Raw genomic sequence first — 24,076 nt, forward strand, 5'->3', positions numbered from 1 at the left:
ATGACGACTTTGAATTCTTAATTTCTTTACGTTTCAGTTCTGCTGATGACCTTGAAAGGTGGTAGGTATAATTCTGCAGATGCTATTTTATATCGACTTCTGCTAATTTGGAAAATATGAGAGAGGATATGTAAGTAATTATAACCTCAACTACCTTAGGATGCTGAAACAATCTACAATTATAAAATTCTCTCTAATCTACCTAGAGTAGTAGTTAACTTGGTAACTACTGAGTTAAGTAGGCAAGAGATAGCTGAAAAGGGAATTGCTAGAAAATGGGAGAAGCAGGGCTCTGCAGTGGTCTCCAGTTTGCAAATTGCTCACAAGAATGAAAAAAGCATCAATCAGTACAATCAGATTTCTGCAGTACTGTTTACCTTCCACATCATATGCTTCTTTTTTCTTCTAAATGGGAACATACATTTGTTATTAGGTAGAAGGTAGCATTTGTTAGTAGCATCCTATAGCTACGTTTTTTAAATGTACACTGTAGAGTGTAGAATAGACCTACCAACTAAAAATTCACAATTTAAATAAGCAATATATATAACTATATATTATATATAAATAATATATAATACACATAATATACATAATATAGATAGCAATATATATAACTATATTTTATATAAATAATATATAATACATATAATATACATAATATAGAGAGATAGTATGTTCATTGTTTTTTGTTTTGGTTTGGTTTGGGTTTTTTTGCGTTGCGCGGGCCTCTCACTGTTGTGGCCTCTCCCGTTGTGGAGCACAGGCTCCGGACGCGCAGGCTCAGCGGCCGTGGCTCACGGGCCCAGCCGCTCCGCGGCATGTGGGATCTTCCCGGACCGGGGCACGAACCCGCGTCCCCTGCATCGGCAGGCGGACTCTCAACCACTGCGCCACCAGGGAAGCCCCATTGTTCATTTTTTAACTTATTATTAAATAGAAGTGGATATATGTAAATAGTGAAGTAAGACCAACCTAAAAACTTCCATTGAAGTTAATGCAGCAGGACAATCCATACACCTAACTGAAAATCGAACTGGTTCAGGGCCACATAATCTCTGAGGCCTGAAATCTCAGGAGCAATAGGTGTGGGGCTATAAACTTGAAGCAGAGTGGACAAAGGAGCCCTGCCAGTAGGAGCGTTTGGCATTCTCCCTAATTTATCCTTCCAGCCTGCTGGTTGAAGCCAAACTGGCTTGTGACTGTGTTGCTCACCCCCTGCTACAGCGTGTCCTCGGTCTCTCTGTGACCAATCTGCAGTTGCCTGGTCACCTTTTGTAAACTCACTGCCATTGTTTTGATTGCATTCAGCACCCTGCATTGTATTAGAAAATGCAGTTATGTTGCTATAAACGTATTTTCATTCACCAACCCATTTCTGCACACAATAGTCTCAACCCTACAATCTGAAAACACAGCATTAAAATTCGGTAGAAAAATAATCAAGAAAATTAGTGTTAATGCCTCAAAGCTAAAATAAAATAAAATAAAATATATTTTATCTGTTTATTTTATTTATTTATTTTAATTCTTTTGGCTGCACCAGGTCTTAGTTGCAGCATGCAGAATCTAGTTCCCTGACCAGAGATTGAACCCAGGTCCCCTGCATTGGGAGCATGGAGTCTTAACCACTAGACCACCAGGAAAGTCCCTAGCTGTTTATTTTAAACCATTCTTCAAAAATTCTAATTTCATCAGTTTTTTAAAAACTATATTCACATCACCTCTATTAATTGAAAAGTTTGTTTTTAATTAAAATTATTCCCTCTCACCTGGGAGCGATATAATGGCCATGACATCTCTTTTTTCATTTTGTCATGAGATGTATGAGTAGAATAATTAAATCAGTTTTTGGTTGGTAGGTCTCATCTTCTCACTGCTTACTCACTCAGGAGCTGCTCGTGTCTCCCTGACTTTGCACAGGCAAGTATGTCCCAACTTGACTGGCCGCTGAGTTGCCCTATTTTGTCCAGCTGGGCTTAGTTCACATGCAGTAGTTTAAAGTGTTCCACAAGTACTGAACAGTATTTGCACGCAATGGACATAGCCTTTTGCTAACAAAATCAAAACGACTTCAGGTCAGGCCAGCCAAGTATACGAAATGCCACAACATGTATGATACCAAAAATGCATCTCAATAATTGAAAACTCCAATTTGATTTGTGATTACAAAATAAACTGTTTTTAAGTAAGCCATTCTGTAATTTAACCATTCATTACTTTTAAAATCCTGTTGCTTTGATGGAAAATATTCAGAAATTTACACTGCAAATTTATCTTAAACTCAAATCTCATAGACTATGACTATTGGTAGGTCATGTCAGCAAAGCAATCTGTATCTTTCCCTAAATTACACATTTTCTTATAAATCTGCTCTTGAACCATAGACAACAGAACTGTCCTGATAAGCCATGCCACTCACAGTGGTCAACGTGAAGAGAACTCTGGGAATCTAAGCGGCTCTTCTGCCACAGTGCATTGTTCCAAAATTACCCATCAGCTTGAAAGTTGTTGAACTTCACTGTAAAATGGTGCATAAGGTTGTGAACTTTAACCCCAAGCCTCTCCTCTCCCTTTTTATTAAATTGGAGTGTGGATGGGTACAATAAAGGAAGGTGGTGATAAGGTTAAAAAGTGATTTAAATATGACATGTAAAGCAACTTCTTCAAACCTGGCGTTCAAATATAATTTCAAACTATATTTGGCAAAGTCTTACGGTTATTTTTGATAATCTTTATTTAAGAATGGTAAAATTCTTTATTCTACATTTCTACTTGACTTTCAGTTTCTACCATAAAGAGTATATATATCAAGGCAAACCACAAATAACATAATCCTAAGTCTCCCATAGAAATCATCCCCAATCTCACTTTGTCTATAAAGACTGGCAAGTTACTTAAATAAAAATGCTGGGTACAGAGGATGCTCTTCCCAAGGCACTCCGTTAGTCATTTATCCTAGAGCATACAAGATTTTAAGACGAACAGGTTGGCCATTCTGTTAGAATTAGTATTTGTCAAATATAAGGGCATTGAGAATTACGTAAGAGCTAGGGAAATGGTAGCCCACAGACAATGGGAAAACAAGGAACTGTTTTGGAGATAGAACCACCCCCACCTCCACCCGACCCGGATCAGCCCCAGGGACCAGGCAGGGAGAACTAGCCTGAGGTGCCCCCTGCAGACCAACCCTTCCAGCTGCTCCTCTTTTTGAGTGCGGGGTAGTCTCTTCCTCATTACCAAGAGGTAACAAGGAATTGTTTTTGTTGAGTTCATGTTGGAGGTCATCAGGAGGATGTGACCACCAGCTGACCAGAGAGCTGGGCCCAGGCAATCGGAGGCTACTCACCCCCATCCCTGTGCGTGTAATGTGTGTTCCACCTACCATTCCCACACTAGGAGCTGTTTCAGGAAGCTGCCTTGTGACGGTAATGGTTGAGACCATCTGGATGGTACACATGACTGACTGAAGCCAGTTAAAGCTTCTATATAAATTCAAGATTCTGACAGGCGAGTGCAGAGATCTTGTCTTGAGGCCGCCCCAGACAAGCTGCATATGTAAGTTGCCTTGCTTATGAACTGGCCACCTACTAAGCTGGAGTGGCTGCCTCTTCTGCAGTCTCTCCTTGCCCTCCGCGTAGGGGAGCCGGTCTGCGAACCAACAGTTCAACCCAAGAATAATTATTTACTTGGCAACATAGTTCTAGGGTTTGTTATTCAGAAGACCAATTCCAGACAAGAAGCACAGGTATCTAAGAAGAAAAAAACATTAGATTGATAATGCTTAACTATTTGTAGACATCGGCTGGTGAATGCAGTAGCTATCTTCTTTTACTGATCTTCATTTTGTCCTTATTAAAGGATATTTTATTTATAACACCATTACATTTTCTGTTTTTAAATATATCAGCCCAATAAGGAAGGTTTAGGACTAAGTGTGAACCCTCATTTGGTAGGTAAATGGAAAACTGAGATAATGATTGTGACCAGTATTAAGTCTAACCCAGTAAAGACTTCGAGAGTCTCTGTGTGGATTTATGAAAATTACAACAGGCAAACAACCCAAATAAAACTCCAGGGCCACAGAAAATCTTCTGGTTACAAATATTTGAACTTTATCAAGGGTTATTTTGTGTGCATGTTTTCATGCCAGGAGAAAAAACTCCAAAACACTGATAGATATAGTTGTTTTCTTCTAAACCGTATCTCCAATGAATAACCAGACTTTGCTGACTTTCAACTATTTACTGCTTTTTACATACTGTTGCTGTGATGCAACAGCATTTCGGTGCAGAGCAGCACTGCTCTTTTCAATGCAGATCAGCTCTATGTACACGTTTGTATTGCTCCTAAAGAGATCATGCACCTTGCTTCCGGCAGATTGGGTATCCATGGATACTGCAAAGTTTCCAAAGAAACGGTGCCTAGGATTCTCACCATGCCAGCCTTTTTAGGCCTTCTTCAAATGGAAACTGACATTTGAATTAAAGGGACAGGCATCATGCTCCCACCAAACTACTGAGCAGGTTTGCATGGATAGCCTTCCCTTCCTCACCATTCAGTGGCTGTGCAACATGTAAAGGCAAGCGGGCAGATTACTTACCCTATGCTAGGGAAATGAGGGGAAGAAGTCGGGTCTGATGTGTTCGCTCCATAAGGTCCCGTGACCCAGTAATAACTCATATATTTCTCATCTGGTGATAAATATCTTATAATCAAGGTCTGAAGAATATAAATCAGCCAGGGGAAAACAGAGGAGGAGAAATGCCATTTGAGATCACATGCCCAGATTTATATCCCCAAATGACAGAAAGGATTGACGGGGGCGGGGGCAGAACCAGTTACCAGGTTTACAAGTCTACGATCAGGGGCCTAAAGCAGATCATAGTGAATTAAAAATCTGGCCACAGAATCTGAATAAAGCAACATTTCATCTGATGGGAGAATGCATTATGATACTTTTGTCTTTCCTGGATCCTTATCACTAAGCCAGCTGAAGAATCTTCTTAAAAGCAATCATAATTAAATTTTCTGTTGTTCAACGAATCTGGCCTTCAGGGAGGTAGGTTGTTAACTCAGAATAAGATGACTTAAAATCAGTAATAAATATTCCGAAGTTTAAGGTTTTAAAAATTTATTTATTCAGTTCATAAAAAGCCCCCCACCCTCCAAGTCTTCATCCATGGCATTTTCAGAACCACACCCTGTTCTGTCGCTTCTTTTACTGTCCAAATTTTATCACGTTTCTTGCTGGAGTCCAGGCAATTGAAAACAGACTCACATCTGGGGAATCAACAGACCAACAGTGGCAAAACACAATACCATGAAACAGAAAAATAAAATGTTTGTTACAGGAGTGCCTCTCACGAGTGTGGCTCACCGGCGGCGGCAGCTATGTTAGCGTTTCTTTCTGCCTCAAGTTCAGAAACAAGCTGGGCTATCTCAGGGTGACTGAATTTTCCTGCAATGCAAGAAGATAGGGAAAAAGATAATGACAAGTGAATACATCAGTTTCTCCAGCTGGATCCTAGGGCTTGTCAGGAGCCCGATTCTGTGATCTGACCCATACTTGACTCCAACGCAGAGTAAGATTCCAGGTCCTGGAGAGAGGCCAAAGGCAACCACTCGGAGCTTACGCTAGTCACCCCAGATGCTATCAAGCGTAAGGATGAGAATCAGGCAAAGAACTACAGCTCAGGCAGACCTGGGGAAAACCTCACCAGGCAGCCTCTGAGTACCCCTACCAGGAACTCCAGGGAAACTCAGGGAGGATGGAGTCCAGAGAACTGAGAACAATTGCTGTCCATTCTGAATCTGCAATTAGTTGTGGGGAACAATGCACCTACATATAAAAAGACTGATAGGAAGACCAGGGGGTCTGGGCTGTCCCAGGATGCAAACAAGAGTGCAAACATCTACAATGAAACAAGCTAGTCTGTGCTGTCTTCCTGGCTCCTTGGCCCCTCTGGGTTTCTGCCCTGGGCAGCAGCCAAGCTCCGAGCTATCTTAGGTGGGTGGTGGCTAGCACGCGGTGGGTGAGGGGTGGTTAAACCCACCGTCCCTTCTTCCCTGTCTTCTCTTGCCAGTGCCTTTTGTTGCTTGCTCTTCATTCCACAGTTAACTCTATTCCATTGATTCGCTATGCTCAATCTCTTCTCTGAACGTCCCCTTCACTTTCTTGCCCTAACTGACACCTACTCGTCCTGAGGATACAGCTTTCTCTGCAGCCCCTCCACCCGTGGCTGTCTTCCGTCTCATGCAGCTCCTACCACCAGGCCAGGGCTTGTCCTCCACACTCCTCGTTGCTTCCAGGCCATCCTCTGCCCCACGGTGTAAAAGTCGTGCTGTCAGACTTAACGTCATTCCACCAAAACTGCTTTTACCAAGGACACCGATCAGCTCCATGTTGCTAAATCCGACGGCTACTCCTGCCCTCTTGAAACACTTTCTTCCCTTGGCTTCTGGGACCCCTGATTTTCTTCCTCCAAACCTATTCTTCCCCCCATCTTTCCTGTCTAGTGGAAAATCCAAAATCCTCAGACTCCTCTTATAAACACCCCATACACAAATCCTGTCGACTCTATACTCAAAATATATCCAGAATCTGACTTCTTACTTTTTCTACCATTACTACCCTGGTCCAAACCAGGGCAAGAAATAGGAAGAAACCATTTCTTACATCATTTACACTGTTTAAGTTTACTAATTTTTTACTAGAAATAGTGCACCACAGTGGAAAGTGCAGTGAATTTTAATCTCATCAGCTGTGCGCACATCACCCTCTTTCCAGGCTCAAGTTTCTTCCGCAATAAAATGTGGAGTTTAAACCAGATGACCTTCCAGCTCCCATAGTTTTTGATTGTACTAGTATTCTCATGTTTCATTTTCTGTTTTTCATTGTGAATGTACCAAAATAGAAGATAATAGTATTAAAATGCAAAGAACAACATAAACATGACATATTTTATTACCTTATTGGGGAAATATGCTATCTAGTAACCCAATCATTGGTCAAACCTTTTTTCGTGTAAAGAGTCAGACAGTAAATATTTTAGGTTTTGTGAACTATTTGGTCTTTGCTGCCAAGTACTCAGCTCTGCTGTTGTAGCATGAAAACAGTATAGACAACAGAGAAAGAAAGAGCGTGGCTGTTTCAGTAAAGCTTTATTGATAGAAACAAGCAGCAGCCAGTTTGGCCCACGGGCTATATAGTTGGTTGACACCTGGTTTACAACATTATTCCACTGAACCAAAGTCAAACATTTTGAGCATCACCTATATCAAGGACAGATAAGACAAAGCTGGTTGGTCTCAGCCCTCAAACAGCTTACGATAGGGTGGGGTGGGCAAGTGGGGTTTTGGAAAGAAACCCAACGAGGAACATTATTACAGAGAATGCAAGTCAGACTGTGACAACACTAAGGCAAGCTGCAGGCCAAGGGCAGATTGAGCAAAAAGAAGGGAATGCTCAGCTGTGACAGGGAAGATTAGGAGAGGAAACCAGACAGCTGAGTGGCCTTAGCCTGCAGAGCTGTTCAGATGACTTAAAAATTGTCAAGATTTTATTTTTAAGGAAGAGGAAAGCCACAAACGTTTAAAAAACAAAGAAGTGATGATACCTATATCTACAGAGGAGGAAAGCACTGAGACATGCAGGATGAACTCATGAGCCTAGCAGATTAAATTAGGTGGTTATAACAACAGTTCAATAGAGAAATAATGAGGGCCTTGTCTAGGGCAGAGGTAGTGGGGCTGGAAAAGAGAGAAGGAAAATCACATCAACTTCATTACAATGCAAATCATAGTTTGGAGCATATTTTGGAGCTGGGACTTTCCTCTACTTGATGAGGTCACAAAAGGGTCCAGAGAGGTCCCCCCAAAATCATCGCTAACAGTATTCTCAGGGGAGATGGAGGCTGAGCTGAGCCTGAAGAACTCCCAGGGAAGAGAGATGGAGTTCTACTCCAGGGAGCAACATGAACACCAGCGGTCAGTGCACCTGGTGCCTCACTCTAGAAGCTGAATCAAAATGAAGATAGCGGGCTTCCCTGGTGGCGCAGTGGTTGGGAGTCCGCCTGCCAACGCAGGGGACGCAGGTTCGTGCCCTGGTCCGGGAAGATCCCACATGCCGCGGAGCGGCTGGGCCCGTGAGCCATGGCCGCTGAGCCTGCGCGTCCGGAGCCTGTGCTCCGCAACGGGAGAGGCCACAACAGTGAGAGGCCCGCGTACCGCAAAAAAAAAAAAAAAAATGAAGATAGCTAAGGCTTATTGCCAGCCATTTTCTAAGCACTTCACATATATCCTCAAATAACCCTATAAAGTAGATTTTGTAATTATCCTCAAGTTAAAAATAAGGAAACAAAGGCCCAGAGCTAGGTCAAGTATTAATTTACTGGAAGTTACGTAAATTGTATGTGGCAGAACCAGGATTCAAACCCATGCAGTTTGACTTTAGGCCTGTGCTCTGAAGAGCTATAATGACGACGGTGACTTCAGCTGTTTGGAGTTTTCTCTTTTTAAGTCTCTATTTCTACCTCCACCTTAACATGACCTGACATCTATAAAGCACTTACATATTATAATGCATTTGACATACATTACCTCTCTTGAATCTCAAAACCAGCCTATGTCTTAAGTAGGGTATTATGATTTCCATTTTTCAGAGAGGTCAGGAGACTGCCTGGAAGCACACAGCTAGTATGTGTGATGTGAACCTGGTGCTCAGAAACCAGGGTGGCAATGCTCTTGTGCACTAGGTCACCTCATACCATAAACCCCACCATTTGCTTCTTAGATGCTCCATACGAAAGTGTCAGAGGAGGGTAACAACAGTGGACATATAATGTTATGACTAACATTTTATACACTAGGAGTAAATTAAGCCGAACTAAAGTGATGCTTATTGAAAGCAGCATTGCGCACCTGCTGTGGAATTGTAGAAGTCCTGCAGTCTCCCAGGTTTGTTCTCAAGGTCTTCATATTCAGATGCCTGAAGAATCATTTCACATTGGTCCAGCTGCTTCACAAATTTAGCTTCTGCACTAGATTGGGTCTCATATTCCTAAGTAAAGGGACAATTAAAGCCACATGATTAGGGCTGCATGATAGGTTATTCCAGGAAAATTCTCATTCTGGTACCTGAAATCAGAGTCACAGCTAAAAGCACATTCTGTACTGGCCACATTTCTCCACTGCATACAAACCCATCACAGAGACTAGTCACCTGCAATTCCACAGCTTAACAGCGGCGCTGTATGTGGGAAGGCGGTGCTCACAGCTCCATCTATTCCACCCGATGCCTGCGAGGCCTCATGTGTTCACATGGACACTTCCAAGCATTTTCCTTCCTGTTTAGTAACTTATCTTCAAGATCATTATTCTTTAATCCACCTGAGTAGAGCAGGTCTTTTCAACTTCAAGCTAATATTTCATCTTATGCTTCTCAAATTATTTCCCTCTCCATTTAATGTCGCGTTTCCTTTTCCTTTTGAAGTGAATTTCTAGCTTTCTCATTTAATTTCGGTTACCACTCTACAATGAAAATCTCTGTCCCTGCTTTCCAAATAGGGAGGAGTTAATCAAGTCCCTCCGGGTTATGACTCTTGAGGATACAGCCAGGGTCTGAGAACTCTTCATGCCATGGGTATGTGCATGTGTTGGTGGCAGGGAGGCGGTGAAGGTAGTGGACGGGGTGTGGCTTTTTTACCTTTCCTCTTCCCTTTGTTCCCTCCCTCCTCAGTGCAGACCAGAAATAAGAGGCAGTCTGCTTCATACTGCATGACACATGTCACAAAACCACCAGTCCCAATTAATACTATACAGAACCATTCTTCTATTAAGACCAAAGTATTCCCAACTGATTTCCCTGCCAAGTTCTCATTTGTAATTCCACCCTAGATGTGTTCAGATAATGAACCTGTCATGCTTTCTCAGCAGGGTGATGTGATGTGAATCACTGAAGATTTCTTGGTTTTTATTAGATGCAGCTCTGATTGGGGTTTTCAGAACAACAGAAGGATGAGGATTTCAAGCAGGAAAGAAGCTCTGATTGGGGTTTTCAGAACAACAGAAGGATGAGGATTTCAAGCAGGAAAGAGATACAAGTTCCAGGTTCTCAACATGGAGGACCGAAGGAAAGAGAAAGAGAGGAAAGGAGAGGAAGATCAAAGGTTACCTCCCTCTCCCTTGGGGAAAGATTGGCACTACATGAAGTACTGACATATATAAAGTTTGTCTTTTATGTGTTCCACTTTCCCACCTCCTCGTGACTCTCCCTCTGGGACCCAGGACCCTCATGTTGCTGTATATCAAACTCCCCACCAAAATACTGCACTTGTACTTCAAAGGATAGAACAGAGAGAGGCTTTTTTAAGGGGTACTTGTTAACCCAACAGTATCTTCAGCTGTATGTTGGGAAACAATCCAAGGGCAGGTGAGTGTGCCAGGCATTCAGCATATGGCAGGGAGCACCTCTTGCTTTGCCTCGGGATTCCAAGGGTTATTTCTTTAAAGCAAAATGCAGGTGGTAGGGCGGATATCTTTCTGTGATACTTCGAGGAAAAAAATGAAAATGTTTTCCCTTGACTTACTAAAATTTGACTTCACACTTCTATGGTAAAAGATAAATTATAATCGAGGATATCTAATTGCTTTAACTAGATGTGACCCTGTGGGCTGATAGCTATTTACAGTTGTGAATAGCAGTGATTAACGTTTCAGAAATCGATCAACTGCCATTTTCTATGTAACCAGTACTCAGTTCCCTGGGTACAGAATGACCCTATTTTCTTAAATCAAAATCAGAACATATGGACTGGAGACAGAAAAACAGAGTGTACTATGTGTCAGGCAATATTCTAACTGCTTTACATATATTCATTTGATTGCCACGCAACCCTGTAAAATAGGTATACTACTATTAGTACCATTTTATAGATGAGGAAATTGAGACACAGAGAGGTTCAGTAAGTTGCCCAAGATCAAATAGCTAGTAAACAGAGGAGCCAGTAATTTGAACTTTGGAAATCTGGTATTGAAGCCAATGTACATGAATCTAAAACATGTGTAAGTTAATATGAGAGTCTGTTCTCTGTTGAATAGCATTCCCACAAAATCATGTCTACCTGTAACGCACGAATGTAACCTTATTTGGAAATAGTCTTTGCAGATGTAATCAAATTAAGATAAAGTCATAATGGATTAGTTCCCATGACCGACATCCTTACGGGAGGGAAATCTGGGCACAGATACAGACACAGGAAGAACATCACCTGACTAAGGAGGCAGAGACTCGAACAACGTATTCAGAAGGCAAGGATGTCAAAGCTGGAAGACGCATTCACCAGAAGCTAGGGAGAGGCAAGGAAGGATCCTCTCCCAGAGCCTTCAGGGAGCATGGCCCTGCCAGCACCTTGATTTGGACTTCTGGCCTCCAAAACTGTGAGACAATACATTGTTGTTTTAAGCCATCCGAGTTCGTGGTAATTTGTTACAGCAGCCCCTGGAAACCCAGGGTCTCTTACAATTAATAGTAAGTAACTGACATAGTATCATGAATACATAAGAACTATAAATGCTTGTTCAATTAATTAACATACAGCGTAATGACATAAAGAAAATGCTGAGTTAGGAGGCAGGCTTGTGGCCTTGCTTTGTCACCAGCTGGCTAAGAGACCTTGGGGAAGGCAAAACTCTTTAGTCTCCAGTCTTCTTATCTATAAAATAAGGGAGTTGGAAACAGGCTTTCTTTCAGCTATAACTGTACAAAACTCTAACAGATACAGTAAAGAGCCAAACAGAGAGAATACAGAGATAATTAAAAAATAATGAAGAATATAATAAAGTAGCCACTGCACAGAATCAGGGAAAGAGGAAGAGAGAGAGAGAGAATTAGTTTTCTAAGGCTGCTGTAAAAAGTACCACAAACCGGGTGGCTTAAGCAACAGAAATTTATTATCTCCCAGTTCTGGAGGCTGGGAATTGGAAATCAAGGTATTTGCAGGGTTGGTTCCTTCTGAGGGCTGTGAGGGAAGGAACTGCTCCAGGCCTCTGTCCTTGGCTTACAGATGGCCTTCTTCATGCTCATATGGTATTCTTCCAATATGTGTGTCTCTGCATCCAAACTCCCCTTTTTATAAGGACACCAGTCATATTGGAAAAGCGCCCCACCCAAATGACCTCATTTTAACTTGATTACCTCTGTAAGAATCCTAGTTCCAAATAAGGTCTTATTTGGAGGTACATATGAGTTTTAGGGGGTGAAAGAAAAGGTGGAAGGTCAGGTTCAGAAGACAGGAGGAGGGAGCAGGGCTTTGAAGGAAACGTGAAAAGTGAGAGTGAGAGGCAGGGCTACCCAAGCGTAAGGGGTGGGGCTAGAGGCTCAAGCAAGGGAGGGTCAGTGGGGCTGGAGGGGAGTGAGAAACTGCAGTAGGCAGGGTTTGTTTGTCGTTTTCCCTTCACTGCTGGAAAACAGCACCAGGGAGGGACTGAGCACCCACAGAGCCCACGTTCTGCGCTGGGCTCCATGGCAGCACCTGGCCTTGACCTCACTCAGCCCTAACACCCCTTAATGGTTTCAGAGATGGACAACTGACTCAGGGAGGGGAAGGAGTCCAAGGTCACTGAGCCAGGAAGTGGTGAGTGAGGTGGGAACCCAGTTCTGAACTACCCCAAAGCCTACATTCCTTTCAAGGACCAGAGACGGGGGTGGGGGGGTGTGAGGTTGACAGGGTGGAGGATGAGAGCCATGCATCAGGAAATCCAGGGGCTGTGAGTCAGTATCCGTACCAGGCTTTATGGTGACAAGGGAAATGGGAAGAAAAATTACTGTTAGTCCTGAGAAGTTCCTGCAGCAGCTAGGAGGTGAGAAACTGACACGACCAAAAAAGCAACAAGTTGGAGACAGCTTATTGAGATAGTCTAAGTCAAATAAAACACTGATGAACCATATAAATTCAGTTACAATAAGAAGCGACCCATCAGATATACTTACTTCCCAAAGTTCATAGAGCTCTTTTCTGAGACCCTCTGGGAGAAGCTGGGTTAGCTGCTTCATAGCTTCCTGAAATATCAAATCATTACTTTTATCATATTCACATTTATTTAACAACTCATCTACAAATGCCAAATAATGGACTCAAACTCTTACAAATAACTCCCAAAGGGGCAGCAGAATATTGGACAATATTTAGGCTTACAAGGAGGGCAGTTGTGTACATTAAATAAATGTATTTGTTCATATGTATTTATTCACGAGCACTTATTTTGTGGCCTACAGCACACCAGACACAAATAAGGACAATGAGGAGGGTGTGAAATGATTACAGAAATATCAGAAGCAAGGCCAAGGAGCTTCCATCTTTTTTTTTTTTTTTAACATCTTTATTGGAGTACAATTGCTTTACAATGTTGTGTTAGTTTCTGCTGTATAACAAAGTGAATCAGCTATACATATACATATACATATATTCCCATATCTCCTCCCTCTTGCGTCTCCCTCCCACTCCCCCTATCCCACTCCTCTAGGTGGTCATAAAGCACCGAGCTGATCTCCCTGTGCTATGCGGCTGCTTCCCACTAGGTATCTATTTTACATTTGGTAATGTATATATGTCCATGCCACTCTCACTTCGTCCCAGCTTACCCTTCCCCCTCCCCGCGTCCTCAAGTCCATTCTCTACATCTGCATCTTTATTCCTGTTCTGCTCCTAAGTTCGTCAGAACCTTTTTTGTTTTTTAGATTCCATGTATATGTGTTACCATATGGTATTTGTTTTTCTCTTTCTGACTTACTTTACTCTGTATGACAGACTCTAGGTCCATCTACCTTACTACAAATAACTCAAATTCGTTTCTTTTTATGGCTGAGTAATATTCCATTGTATATATGTACCACATCTTCTTTACCCATTCATCTGTCGATGGACACTTAGGTTGTTTCCATGTCCTGGCCATTGTAAATAGTGCTGCAATGAACATTGTGGTACATGACTCATTTTGAATTATGGTTTTCTCAGGGTATATGCCCAGTAGTGGGATTGCTGGGTCATATGGTAGTTCTGTTTTTAGTTTTTTAAGGAATCTCCATACTGTTCTCCATAGTGGCTGTATCAATTTACATTCCCATCAACAGTGCAAGAGGGTTCCCTTTTCTCCACACCCTCTCCAGCATTTACTGTTTGTAGATTTTGTGATGATGGTCATTCTGACCAGTGTGAGGTGATACCTCATTGTGGTTTTGATTTGCATTTCTCTAATCATTAGTGATGTTGAGCATCCTTTCATGTGTTTGTTGGCAATCTGTATATCTTCTTTGGAGAAATGTCTATTTAGGTCTTCTACCCATTTTTGGATTGTGTTGTTTTTTTGATATTGAGCTGCATGAGCTGCTTGTATACTTTGGAGATTAATCCTTTGTCTGTTGCTTTGTTTGTAAATATTTTCTCCCATTCTGAGGGTTGTATATTTTTCTTGTTTATGGTTTCCTTTGCTGTGCAAAAGCTTTTAAGTTTCATTAGGTCCCATTTGCTTATTTTTGTTTTTATCTCCATTACTCTAAGAGGTGGGTCAAAAAGGATCTTGCTGTGATTTATTTCATAGAGTGTTCTGCCTATGTTTTCCTCTAAGAGTTTTATGGATTTTACATCTTGTGGATGAATTGCAAGATGCCCACATGAATTTCAACCATAAGCATACTAGAGTTCAAAACAAACCTGAGTGTGGGGAGAACAGGAAAGTATCAGTGAATTACAAATCTCAAAGAAATTTTTTGTATACCATTATGTTCATTTTTTACTGTTAAAATGTTTTTATTGCAAAATGTAAAGCACTACACAAATGGGCAGATATTGTTATTAACATAAAGGAAACTACAAGCAGCATTTTGTAGGCTCACAGACTCACAGACTGAAAAGAGATGTTAAAGGGTAATGAGCCAAACCATCCAGCAGCATCACTGGGCACTTCTTAGTCTCCCTCCATAAACATGTCCAGTGGTGGGAGCCTAGCACTTCAAGAGGTTACCCAAATGGGCTTTAGGCAGCATTGGTAGAAAGTACTTTCTTACATCAAGCTGAAAATTGTCCCTGTAGTCCTTCCACCATGCCTATAGCCCCAGCTCTTCTGCCTTCCTCCCTCATAAAAACACAATGTCAAACAGGTGAGCAGTGGCCCGGCTGGGCCAGAATCTCTGTGACCAGTGATTGGTCCAAGGGATGGCCATGTAACTCAAACCAGCCACTCAGGGACCATCTGCATGAGTTGTCCAGCACAGGCTGGGAGACAGAAGCCCCGAGTAGAGCCTGGAGAGCCAAAATCCACAGAAAAGCAGAGATGAGAGAGTGAGAGCATGGAGGGTGTTCAGTATGTATTTCTAGTCTCCAAGTCCCAGGAGCCCCTCTCATTCCCATCTCTTCCTTCATTTCTATGTTGCTCCAAAATTCTAAAATATCACACTTTGGGGACATGAGGTCTGCAATCTACTCTCAAAGGCTTCCAGTTCCTTCACTATCCTCATCCTATGCCTCTTAATCTGGGCCAGTTCTTCTAACTAGAGCTTAGGCTCTTTGAAAAGAACATGGTTGTAAGAACCACTTTTGGCAAAGTGGGTATATAAAAGTGGCAAAGGTCTCACTTAAAATCAAATGGTGAGATGGGAAAAAGCAATAAAAATAAAAATGAATATTTGTATATATAATTATTTATTACCGGGAGAAAAAAATGTTATAGAATACAACCACTTCCAGAGCAAACCATATTGGCCAGTGTCAACAATCTGCTCTTGTAACTAACATCACCATCTTGAATGGTTTGTACCATTACAGCAGGCTTAGTGGTATGAAATTTAGAGTATTTTGCACCTGCGTTCTCCCTTGTTTCTTTTTCATAAATCTCAGCAAAATATTTGAGAAAATACTTTGCACTTTCAAAAATTAGTGTCTTTATAAAGAGATCGCTTTTCTCTACACCATTCTAGAAACATAAGTTTGCCCATTGCTTTTGTTTGAAAAGAATGAACTGAGTAACATATAGGTACAGAGACATATCAAAATCTAAACTTTTAGCATATAAACATAAAAGTCCTGCTGTGACAAGGGATTACTTTATTTCCTTCAGAGCGATGCACCCAGCACTGAATACGGTGATTGATATGTGGTCTGACCCCGAAACACAATGGAACCAAAGCTTCCATCGTGCCAAATGCTCTATTTCTATAAATGCAGCCCAAGGCTGAGTTGGCTTTTTGGAAATCACATATGATTATTGACTTATTAATAAGCTTCCTGGTGACTAAAATCACCATGTCTTTTAAAAAACAATACATAGCAAACAAATACGTTTTTGCTCTCTTCCTGAAATTAAGCAATGATTTTCTGGACCTAAACTCATTGATATCATTTGTTATTATACAATCAGAATTGCATTTTGAGACCTCTTAGTTGTTATTCCTTGTTTGGCCTCATATGCCACAGAATCATGCCTACCTTTTCAAATGAGCCACTGAAATCAACTTCATTAAAGTCCAGGACAAATGGCTGAAGATGTCAGACTTTCCCTGCCTGATGGTGAGCCCTGCCACTCCCACTTCTAAACTGAGTTTTGTCTTGTTCACACAGATTTAGAGTGATAATCTCCCTAGCTTCTTCCTGTTAGCAAAGCATGTCAAGAATCTGCCTACAGTTCTGAGCTGAGTGAAGCTTTCAGCAAATGTCTGTCAGTTTTGTGACAAGCACCCAGAAAGCAGTATTCATCACTCACACATCTTTGGTGAGGCTGAAGAGTGCAACAGCTAATGACAAACTGTAGATTCAGATGGGGTTTGAAACCCTGCTTGCCATTTACTAGCTGTGGAACCCTGTGCAAGTTACTTCTTTGTCCTTCAGGTTTCTCATCTGTAAAATGGGGTTAATAGTGGTACCTACCTGAAAGGATTGCTGTGAGGATTAAATAGTTAATATATATATAAAGTGCTCATTATCTGGCACAGGAACAGCACTCTGTAAAATGTTCACTGTATTTTTCACTTTCTCCATCTTGCCATGTTTACTCCCATAATAAAGTTTTGTTCTTCCCCTTTTAACCTCTAGTTCTTCAGCAACTTTAACTCTCAGGTACATATATATCATAACTCTGCCTTCTGTTTTAATAAGTTTTCCCTTTGCAAAGGAATATAACCTGCTATTGCTATATTCCAGAGTCAAGCTTCATCCCACTACTTCTTAATGATCCCTACCAGGCACCATTTACCAACTAGGGTTATAATATGAAGTTTATTTTATCCTGTTTAGGAGAGGAGTCAGACTACAAGTATTACTTTTGGCCCCCCTGAATTTTCTCTTCTACACCTTCATTCTCCCTTTCATCTTAATACCTACTCTCCTCCAAGACAATCAGCCTTCCAATTTTATCAAGTATTTTTCCTCCCATTCCTACTTTGGTTTAAAGCCTTTCTGATGCCGTTGGCTAGCCTCTGGGCAAATGATACTTCCTGGTTTTCAGTATGTGCATTCCACCTCAAGGAGCCAAGAAACCCTCATTTAATTATCTTAAGTTATGGCTCAGACATCCACATCTTATTCATGAACACCATCTGCATAAAGAACTGTTCACCTCCCAGATCTTTTTCTCTGTCCCAAATCCTAACTAGCAGAGGAAGAGGCAATGGAGTATCAGCACTCCCCAAGCCTTTGGTTTCCTGTCCAAGAACTTGGGGTTCTTTAAGATGTTTCCCCTGTCCCTTCTGATGATATTTATTCTCCTGTAAATCAGAGGGAGTGGGCAGCAGCCAGGAGGTTTAATGAGGCTGGGCAGGCTTTTCATCATTGCTTGCCTACGGCGTCCAGGAAGAAGCAGCACTGAGTGTCAAGTCCCCTCTATGCCCCGCTCCGGGGGGTGTCACTAGCCAGGACTCAGCTTCTGTCAGGACAGAGGTGGGTTTTCTCTGTCTCCAGTGGTTGGAGATCCTTCCTACTGAATGTTTTTTCTTCAGAAGGTTCTGACTCGCTCCTCTGTGGAATGAACCTCACATTCCTTGTGTGCCTATACGGGAACACTCTCTTCTTCCTTTGCGTCACTTTAAGGGTCTCTGATCACCCTCTGGTACTTCAGTATGTGATTTCTCCTCCACAAGGTATACATTTACCCTTGAATGAAACTATTGTACATCCTGAAATGTGCTATATAATTGAGGAGTCTTTTCCTCCTCCTTTTTCTCTATGTCATATGTCAATACCCAACATCCTCTGGTTTGGGGCTAACTCCTCTCCGCAACTCAGCAACAATTGAGCTAATTGTTTTCTTTTTGTGTTAATCCTGCCAGTCAACCTAGGAGTTCTTTATTCAGGACAGTCTAGACTCCTACAGGGAAACATTTCCTTAGCTCCTCCCTTTTCACAGACTGTCATGATGCTCATGTGTTCTGGACCTGTATTTACACTAAGAACACATTCCTTACACTATTCCCCTTACTACCATAATTTAGGGTGTGTTGGAACTCCTAAACTGAGATTCCTTATAGATCTTCTTGCCTCTAGAGGGGCAAAAATGCTGTTGGCTACTGAGCTCTAGCCTCCGCCAGCTCCGAGAACAGCTATTTAAGCCCACCTTCCCTGTTAAACCACCTTGATGAAGGATCTGTTGACTTAGATATTTAGGATCAATCTCTCTGGCCTACAACAAAAGCAGCTTGCAATAATCCCTGAATTGGGAACCAGCCATTCAGCATTTTAAAAAAAAACGTTCCTGGATTTTCCAGTCTCTGTTTCAAATATGTCTTCCTCTTTGTCCCTGGACTCTGGTTTAGAGTCCAAATCAGCAGACAATGTTTTATTGATGTTATTCATTTTTTACTAATACAAAATTTTTTTCTTTACTTTTAACCACTAAATCAAAGGACTAATTTAAAATTTACTAAATACTAATTATAATAATGATTATTCTTGGGCTTTATAGAACTTCTCTCCAAAGAGCTTAAACTAGCATGGAGAATTCCTTCAAGTTCCAGCTATTTCCATTGTCCTACTGAAAGCCGTACTATCTGTACTCTGTGTTCAGGTGCCCTCTATGCCCCTCCATGAGAACTGAAACCAACAAAATGCCCTGTCTCTGTGTTAAACAAGGCTTAGAATAAGCAAAACCAATTCACTGCTTATTCCAAGAAATCCTTACTTCTGGAAGGTAAGATTGTAAACCACCCAAAATAGAGTAAGCACTAACAGCTTACCCTTCAAGACGCTTGTTAAGACCTTGGCTCACCAGCCCTACCACCCCAAAGTTATTATGTCCTAAACTCTATGCAATCCCATCTTGTAAGATAGTAGCTCCTCTTGTAAGATGCATCCAAACATCCTCCAGCCCAGGCCCTAAAACTCTATAAATACCCTCCCTTCACCCTCCTTTCTGAGACACTACTAAAACTCCGTCAAGGAGGTACTCTCCCTTACTGCAATAGGTCTAATAAACTTAGCTTTGTTTCCTCAGTGGGTTTTTCTGGGGGTCTTTTGTGGAGTCAACAGTCAACACTGACCTCTTCTCGTCTATGTTTTTCTTCTTTGGGGATGTTATCTGCTGGTGCTATGTCCCCAACGATGCATTCTGCCATATCATGAACCAGGGCTAGGCGTACACATCTGGCCAGGCAAGAAATGGTGAATAATTACACAGAATTATATTCACTACAGATTCCTTCTCTATACTACTTTGAAGTTACATAATATAGTTTTCTTTCTCCAGCCTCACAGAGTATTTTATTTTAATGCAGTATTTCCTAAAGTAATTATATTCTGCCAGCCTGCAACAGTTCTGAGTCAAAACTGCTAGTTAATATTCAGCACAATACATGAGAATACAGGGGAAATTGTTAGCATGAATTTAAAAAAAAATAGCTGGTTTCTCAAATGTCACTTTAAAAGGTTGCTAACTTTAGATTAAAAAGCCAGGAGGTGATCTAGTTAGAGCATTTACTTACTGATACAAAATTCAAAAACTATCATTTCCCCAATGTACTAGTCAGATGTCAAAATGATGCCCTTTCTAGAGAAATGGGTAGAGTTGGACAGATCTGAGTTTGCATCCAGCAATCAACATCTAATAGCTGTGTGACCTTTGCCAAGGTACTTAATTTCTTTAAATGCTGAGTTTTGCAGCCTTCATTTTTAACATCCGTAAAAAGGGGTAATAATACTTCCTAACTTTGGTATGAAAACTAAATTTGATAATTTATATTCCTGAAACATGTTGATTATTCAACAAATGATTGTAATTATTAGTGATAATGATTAGGATAATCACCATCAAAATAATAAAGGCAGTTCATGAGATAAATGCCCCAGAGGGCCAGTCTGTTTTATGTTCCCACCATCACCAAGGCAGAAGGCCTCACAGCCTCCTCACAGGTGTCCCTGCCTGCAGTTGCTCTCTCATCTAGTTCAAATCTCAGACTGTCCTTACGAGCCTCTTCATTTGACACCGTGCTCATCTCGTACCATCTGCCAAAAATCTCCTAAATTCTACACCATCTACAGAGTAACAGGCCTCCGGAGACTCCCTAATGGACCTTTGTTTCAATCAATTTGATTTACTTATCAACTCCAAAATATACCTTTACTTTCCTACCATCAGAGATTTGGTTTCTCTGCCCTTCTCTTTATGTGCTGTCTTCTACTTCTCCACCTAATCAGCACCTTAGAGGTCAACTCCGATTCTGTATCCTCCATTAAGACCGCCCAAGAACAGGTGATCTCTTCGGTTAAATTTTCTAACTTAATTTATTTTGTGCTCTGTGTGGAAGCCACTCTGGGCCTGTGTAATTCATCTGGGTTTTATTTACTATCTTATACTGTATTGCTAGGAAAGTTTGTCCTGCGCTCAAAAAGCATTTTATTTTTTATTTTATTTATTTATTTTGGCTGAGCCAAGTCTTAGTTGCGGCATTCATGACAGATCTAGTTCCCCACCCAGGGATCAAACTCAGGGCCCTTGCATTGGGTGTGGAGTCTTACCCACTGGACCACCAGAAATGTCCCTCAAAAAGCATTTTAAACACTTGTTGGTTGACTGAAGGGAGAGAGGATATCTTTCTCAGCTCTTTGCTGCACATACAATTTCAAAAAGTCACTTCACAAATAAGTGCTACTATTCAGAAAAGGGGTGAAATGAAGGTACACACAGTGTATGGATACAATTTTAGACAAAAGACACTTTACCTTCAAGGCCCTGGAAACCCTCACATCACACTTAAGTTTCCTTGAGACCAAGGCAGGCTCTTTCACTTGCCAGGAGAAAACCCAGAGTACAGTTTACAACAACTGAAGTGATCAGCATATAGTGCCCCTTCCCACATCCTGAATCTGTATGGTTTGCCTCAAGTAATTTTTCTTGACATATACACTAAGCTACAAGAATTTGACACAGGCCTCAGTCATGAAGAGTCATGCATACCCACAGACCCTAACTGGCACCAAAGTTCACAGCTTACCGGTCTTTGTTAAGATGTTCATCTTTGGTCACCAGAGCCATAATTGCCATCCTATACATGTGATCTGATACGCTCTCTGGCTTCTGGACATTTCTGTATACCCAGCCAGTACGTGGGACTCTCTGATAAAAATGAACAGAAAACAATTGATAAAAATAAGTATTTTAACAATCTACGGTGCTTTTCAAGAGAAGTCCAGGGAACAGGGCACAGAAGCTGGGTCACGGTTTCAGTACATATTAAAAAACACTTAACTAACCTAAATGATCAACTTCTGGAATCAAATAAACCAGTGAGGGCAGAGAATGAGAAAGAGAGAGGGAGGGAGGAATAATTCACAAGTATACAATACATAAGTCCAAAAGTCAAGTTACTCCGTGTTACCGATTTACTGATGTACAGATCATATACAAGTCCTTAAAACATAAGAACAAAACTGTAAAGTATCTTATCTTTCCTAACTATAAGAGTTGGTAAATTTTACTTCAAACAACTCATTAGACACAAGTAAAAAACACTGTGGTGAAAGCGTCGTGAACAAGCGACAGACTTCCAAATTCTGAAGCAGAAAGGATAAGGCATTTCTAACTGCTTCATGCTACCCAGCAGTCATGACTCTTCCTTTTACTCAGATCATGATGTGATCCTGTGAGACTCGGGAGTTCACATTTCTAAAGAATTTTATGAACTGTAGAAACAATGGCATGAAAGAGATAATCTGCTTTGAACTTGGAGAAATTCTGCAAAACGTGTGGCCAGGGGTGGACCGGCAGGAGGAGGACCCCTGGGATGTAACTCCAGTGTGTGCTACATAAAATCCTCCGTTAAAAAAAAAAAAAGTCTTGTTATTTCTATAAGTAATTGTGAGACAGATTTTAAGCACTCCACTTAAACCCTGCAGGACCAATGGGTTCTGATCTTCCCACTTGGCCGGTTGTGGGGTCGTGAGCCCCAAAAGTACTCGGGGCAGACACGGGCAGAGGGACCAGCACATCACCGCGCCGGATCCCCTCCAGAAACCTCTCGAAAGGCCGCCTGGGCCGGCCCCATCGGAGCGCCAGGCCGACACAGGAAACAGCGCGTCTCGGACTCCTCCCGGCCTGGGGTCGGCCCTAGCAGCCCGGCCACGCAGTCTCCGCCACTTGCTTCCTCCGACCACGGTCCGGACGCACGACCGCATCCATCCGGAGGGGTTTCCTCGGTCGACCCCAAGAGGCCGGGAGAACTGAGGAAGGGGGCTGGCCTCGGGCCAGGTGGGTAGCAGGAGCCTCGTCGCCCCGCGGCCGGCCCCGGCCTCTCTCCGCGCAGCCGCGACCCCGGCCCCAGGCGGCCCTCCCGGCGCCCGCTCACCTTGAGCTGCCCCACCAGCCGCAGGAACTGCAGCAGGTCCCGGGCCCCGCGGCCCGAGATGGGCGCAGCCATGCGGCCACCGATTCCGACAGGTCTGAGCCAGCAGCGCGACCGCCGCTCGAAGCTCCTCCCCCCGAAGCCCCTCCCACTGAAGCTCCTCCCATTCTTCCTCCCTACCCCTCCTTCCCTCTCCTCCTCTCCTTACTCCTTCTCCATTTCCTCACCCTGGTTTTCTCCGACTGTTCTGTCCAGTCTTCCACCTTCCTGGCCGTAGTGGCTGCAGTTGGGCATTGCACCATCCAAGGCAGAGGCACTGTACTTGGAGCATCTAGGTATGCATTACTTGTTTGCTAAACTCCGCTCAGCTGAACTCCATCAAACTTTTAAAGGGATTGCAGTTCCTTGGGGAGGGACAGAGGGGTTGGGGTGCCGAGGAGGTGGAGGAAGGTTATGCCATAATGCACCAAAATCTTGCCTTTTAGCAATTCAGCCTCTGACTAGAGGGAGAGATAAGGAACCCTACTTCAAGGCGAGCAATCTATAAACATTTTAACAGAGGCACAAGGAAGATGCTTTGGAAGGGAGACATTAGTTAGGAGTGACAAAAGTACTGGAAGGATTGGAGGCTAGCCATAGCTAGAGAACTTTAGAGGTTAGTATAAATGGCTAGGGAGTGAATACAATTCCATGTTGAAATCACAACCCCCTGACACCTCAAGTGCTGAAGAATCCCCCAAAGTTGGTCAGGGCCCGTCTCAACTATCTGTCCTAATTCTATCAAAAACCGATGGTACCAGTTTTTAAAGGCACTTAGTGACATGCATACTGAAGGACTCAATGAGAGAGGGTAACATGGAGAATGGACTCTATAGGGAGGAAGGAAGTTGGAAGACCAGTTAGGAGTCTATTGAAGTAATTCTTTGGGGAGATGATTTTGGTTTAATCCAGGATTCTAGTAGTGGAGGTGGTGAGATGTTAAATTTGGGGTACAATTTAAAGGTAGGACTAACAGGATTTGTGACAGATTGGACATGGGGTATGAGAGAAAGAGAGGAGTCAATGATGACTCCACGAATCTTGGCCTGACCAACTGAAAGAATGGAGTTGCTATGTATTGAGCCAGAGAAAACTGCAAGAAGAGTAGGTTGTGGGGAAGGGTAGGAATCAGAAGTTTAGTTTAGGACATGTTGAGAGACCTATTAGAGATCCTAGTAGAGAGATAAATCGGGAGGTCAGGGGAAGGGTGACAACTTT

At 42.3% G+C, this 24,076-nt stretch overlaps 1 protein-coding gene across 1 annotated transcript; it reads right to left on the reverse strand.

The window, feature by feature from the left end:
- Positions 1 to 5,117: 5,117 nt before the first annotated feature.
- On the reverse strand, positions 5,118 to 22,926 carry HDDC2 (HD domain containing 2). Its single transcript, XM_029223372.1, has 6 exons — positions 22,823 to 22,926; positions 21,473 to 21,594; positions 19,523 to 19,625; positions 12,992 to 13,060; positions 8,923 to 9,061; positions 5,118 to 5,461 (listed from the first exon to the last, which is right to left on the reverse strand). The coding sequence occupies exons 1-6, from the start codon at positions 22,892 to 22,894 to the stop codon at positions 5,364 to 5,366; spliced, it is 603 nt and encodes a 200-aa protein (XP_029079205.1). The 5' UTR covers positions 22,895 to 22,926; the 3' UTR covers positions 5,118 to 5,363.
- Positions 22,927 to 24,076: the final 1,150 nt, after the last annotated feature.

The sequence above is a fragment of the Monodon monoceros genome, unplaced genomic scaffold, assembly GCF_005190385.1.
Source record: "Monodon monoceros isolate NGI ecotype Baffin Bay Population unplaced genomic scaffold, NGI_Narwhal_1 Super_Scaffold_15, whole genome shotgun sequence".
NCBI lineage: Eukaryota > Metazoa > Chordata > Mammalia > Artiodactyla > Monodontidae > Monodon > Monodon monoceros.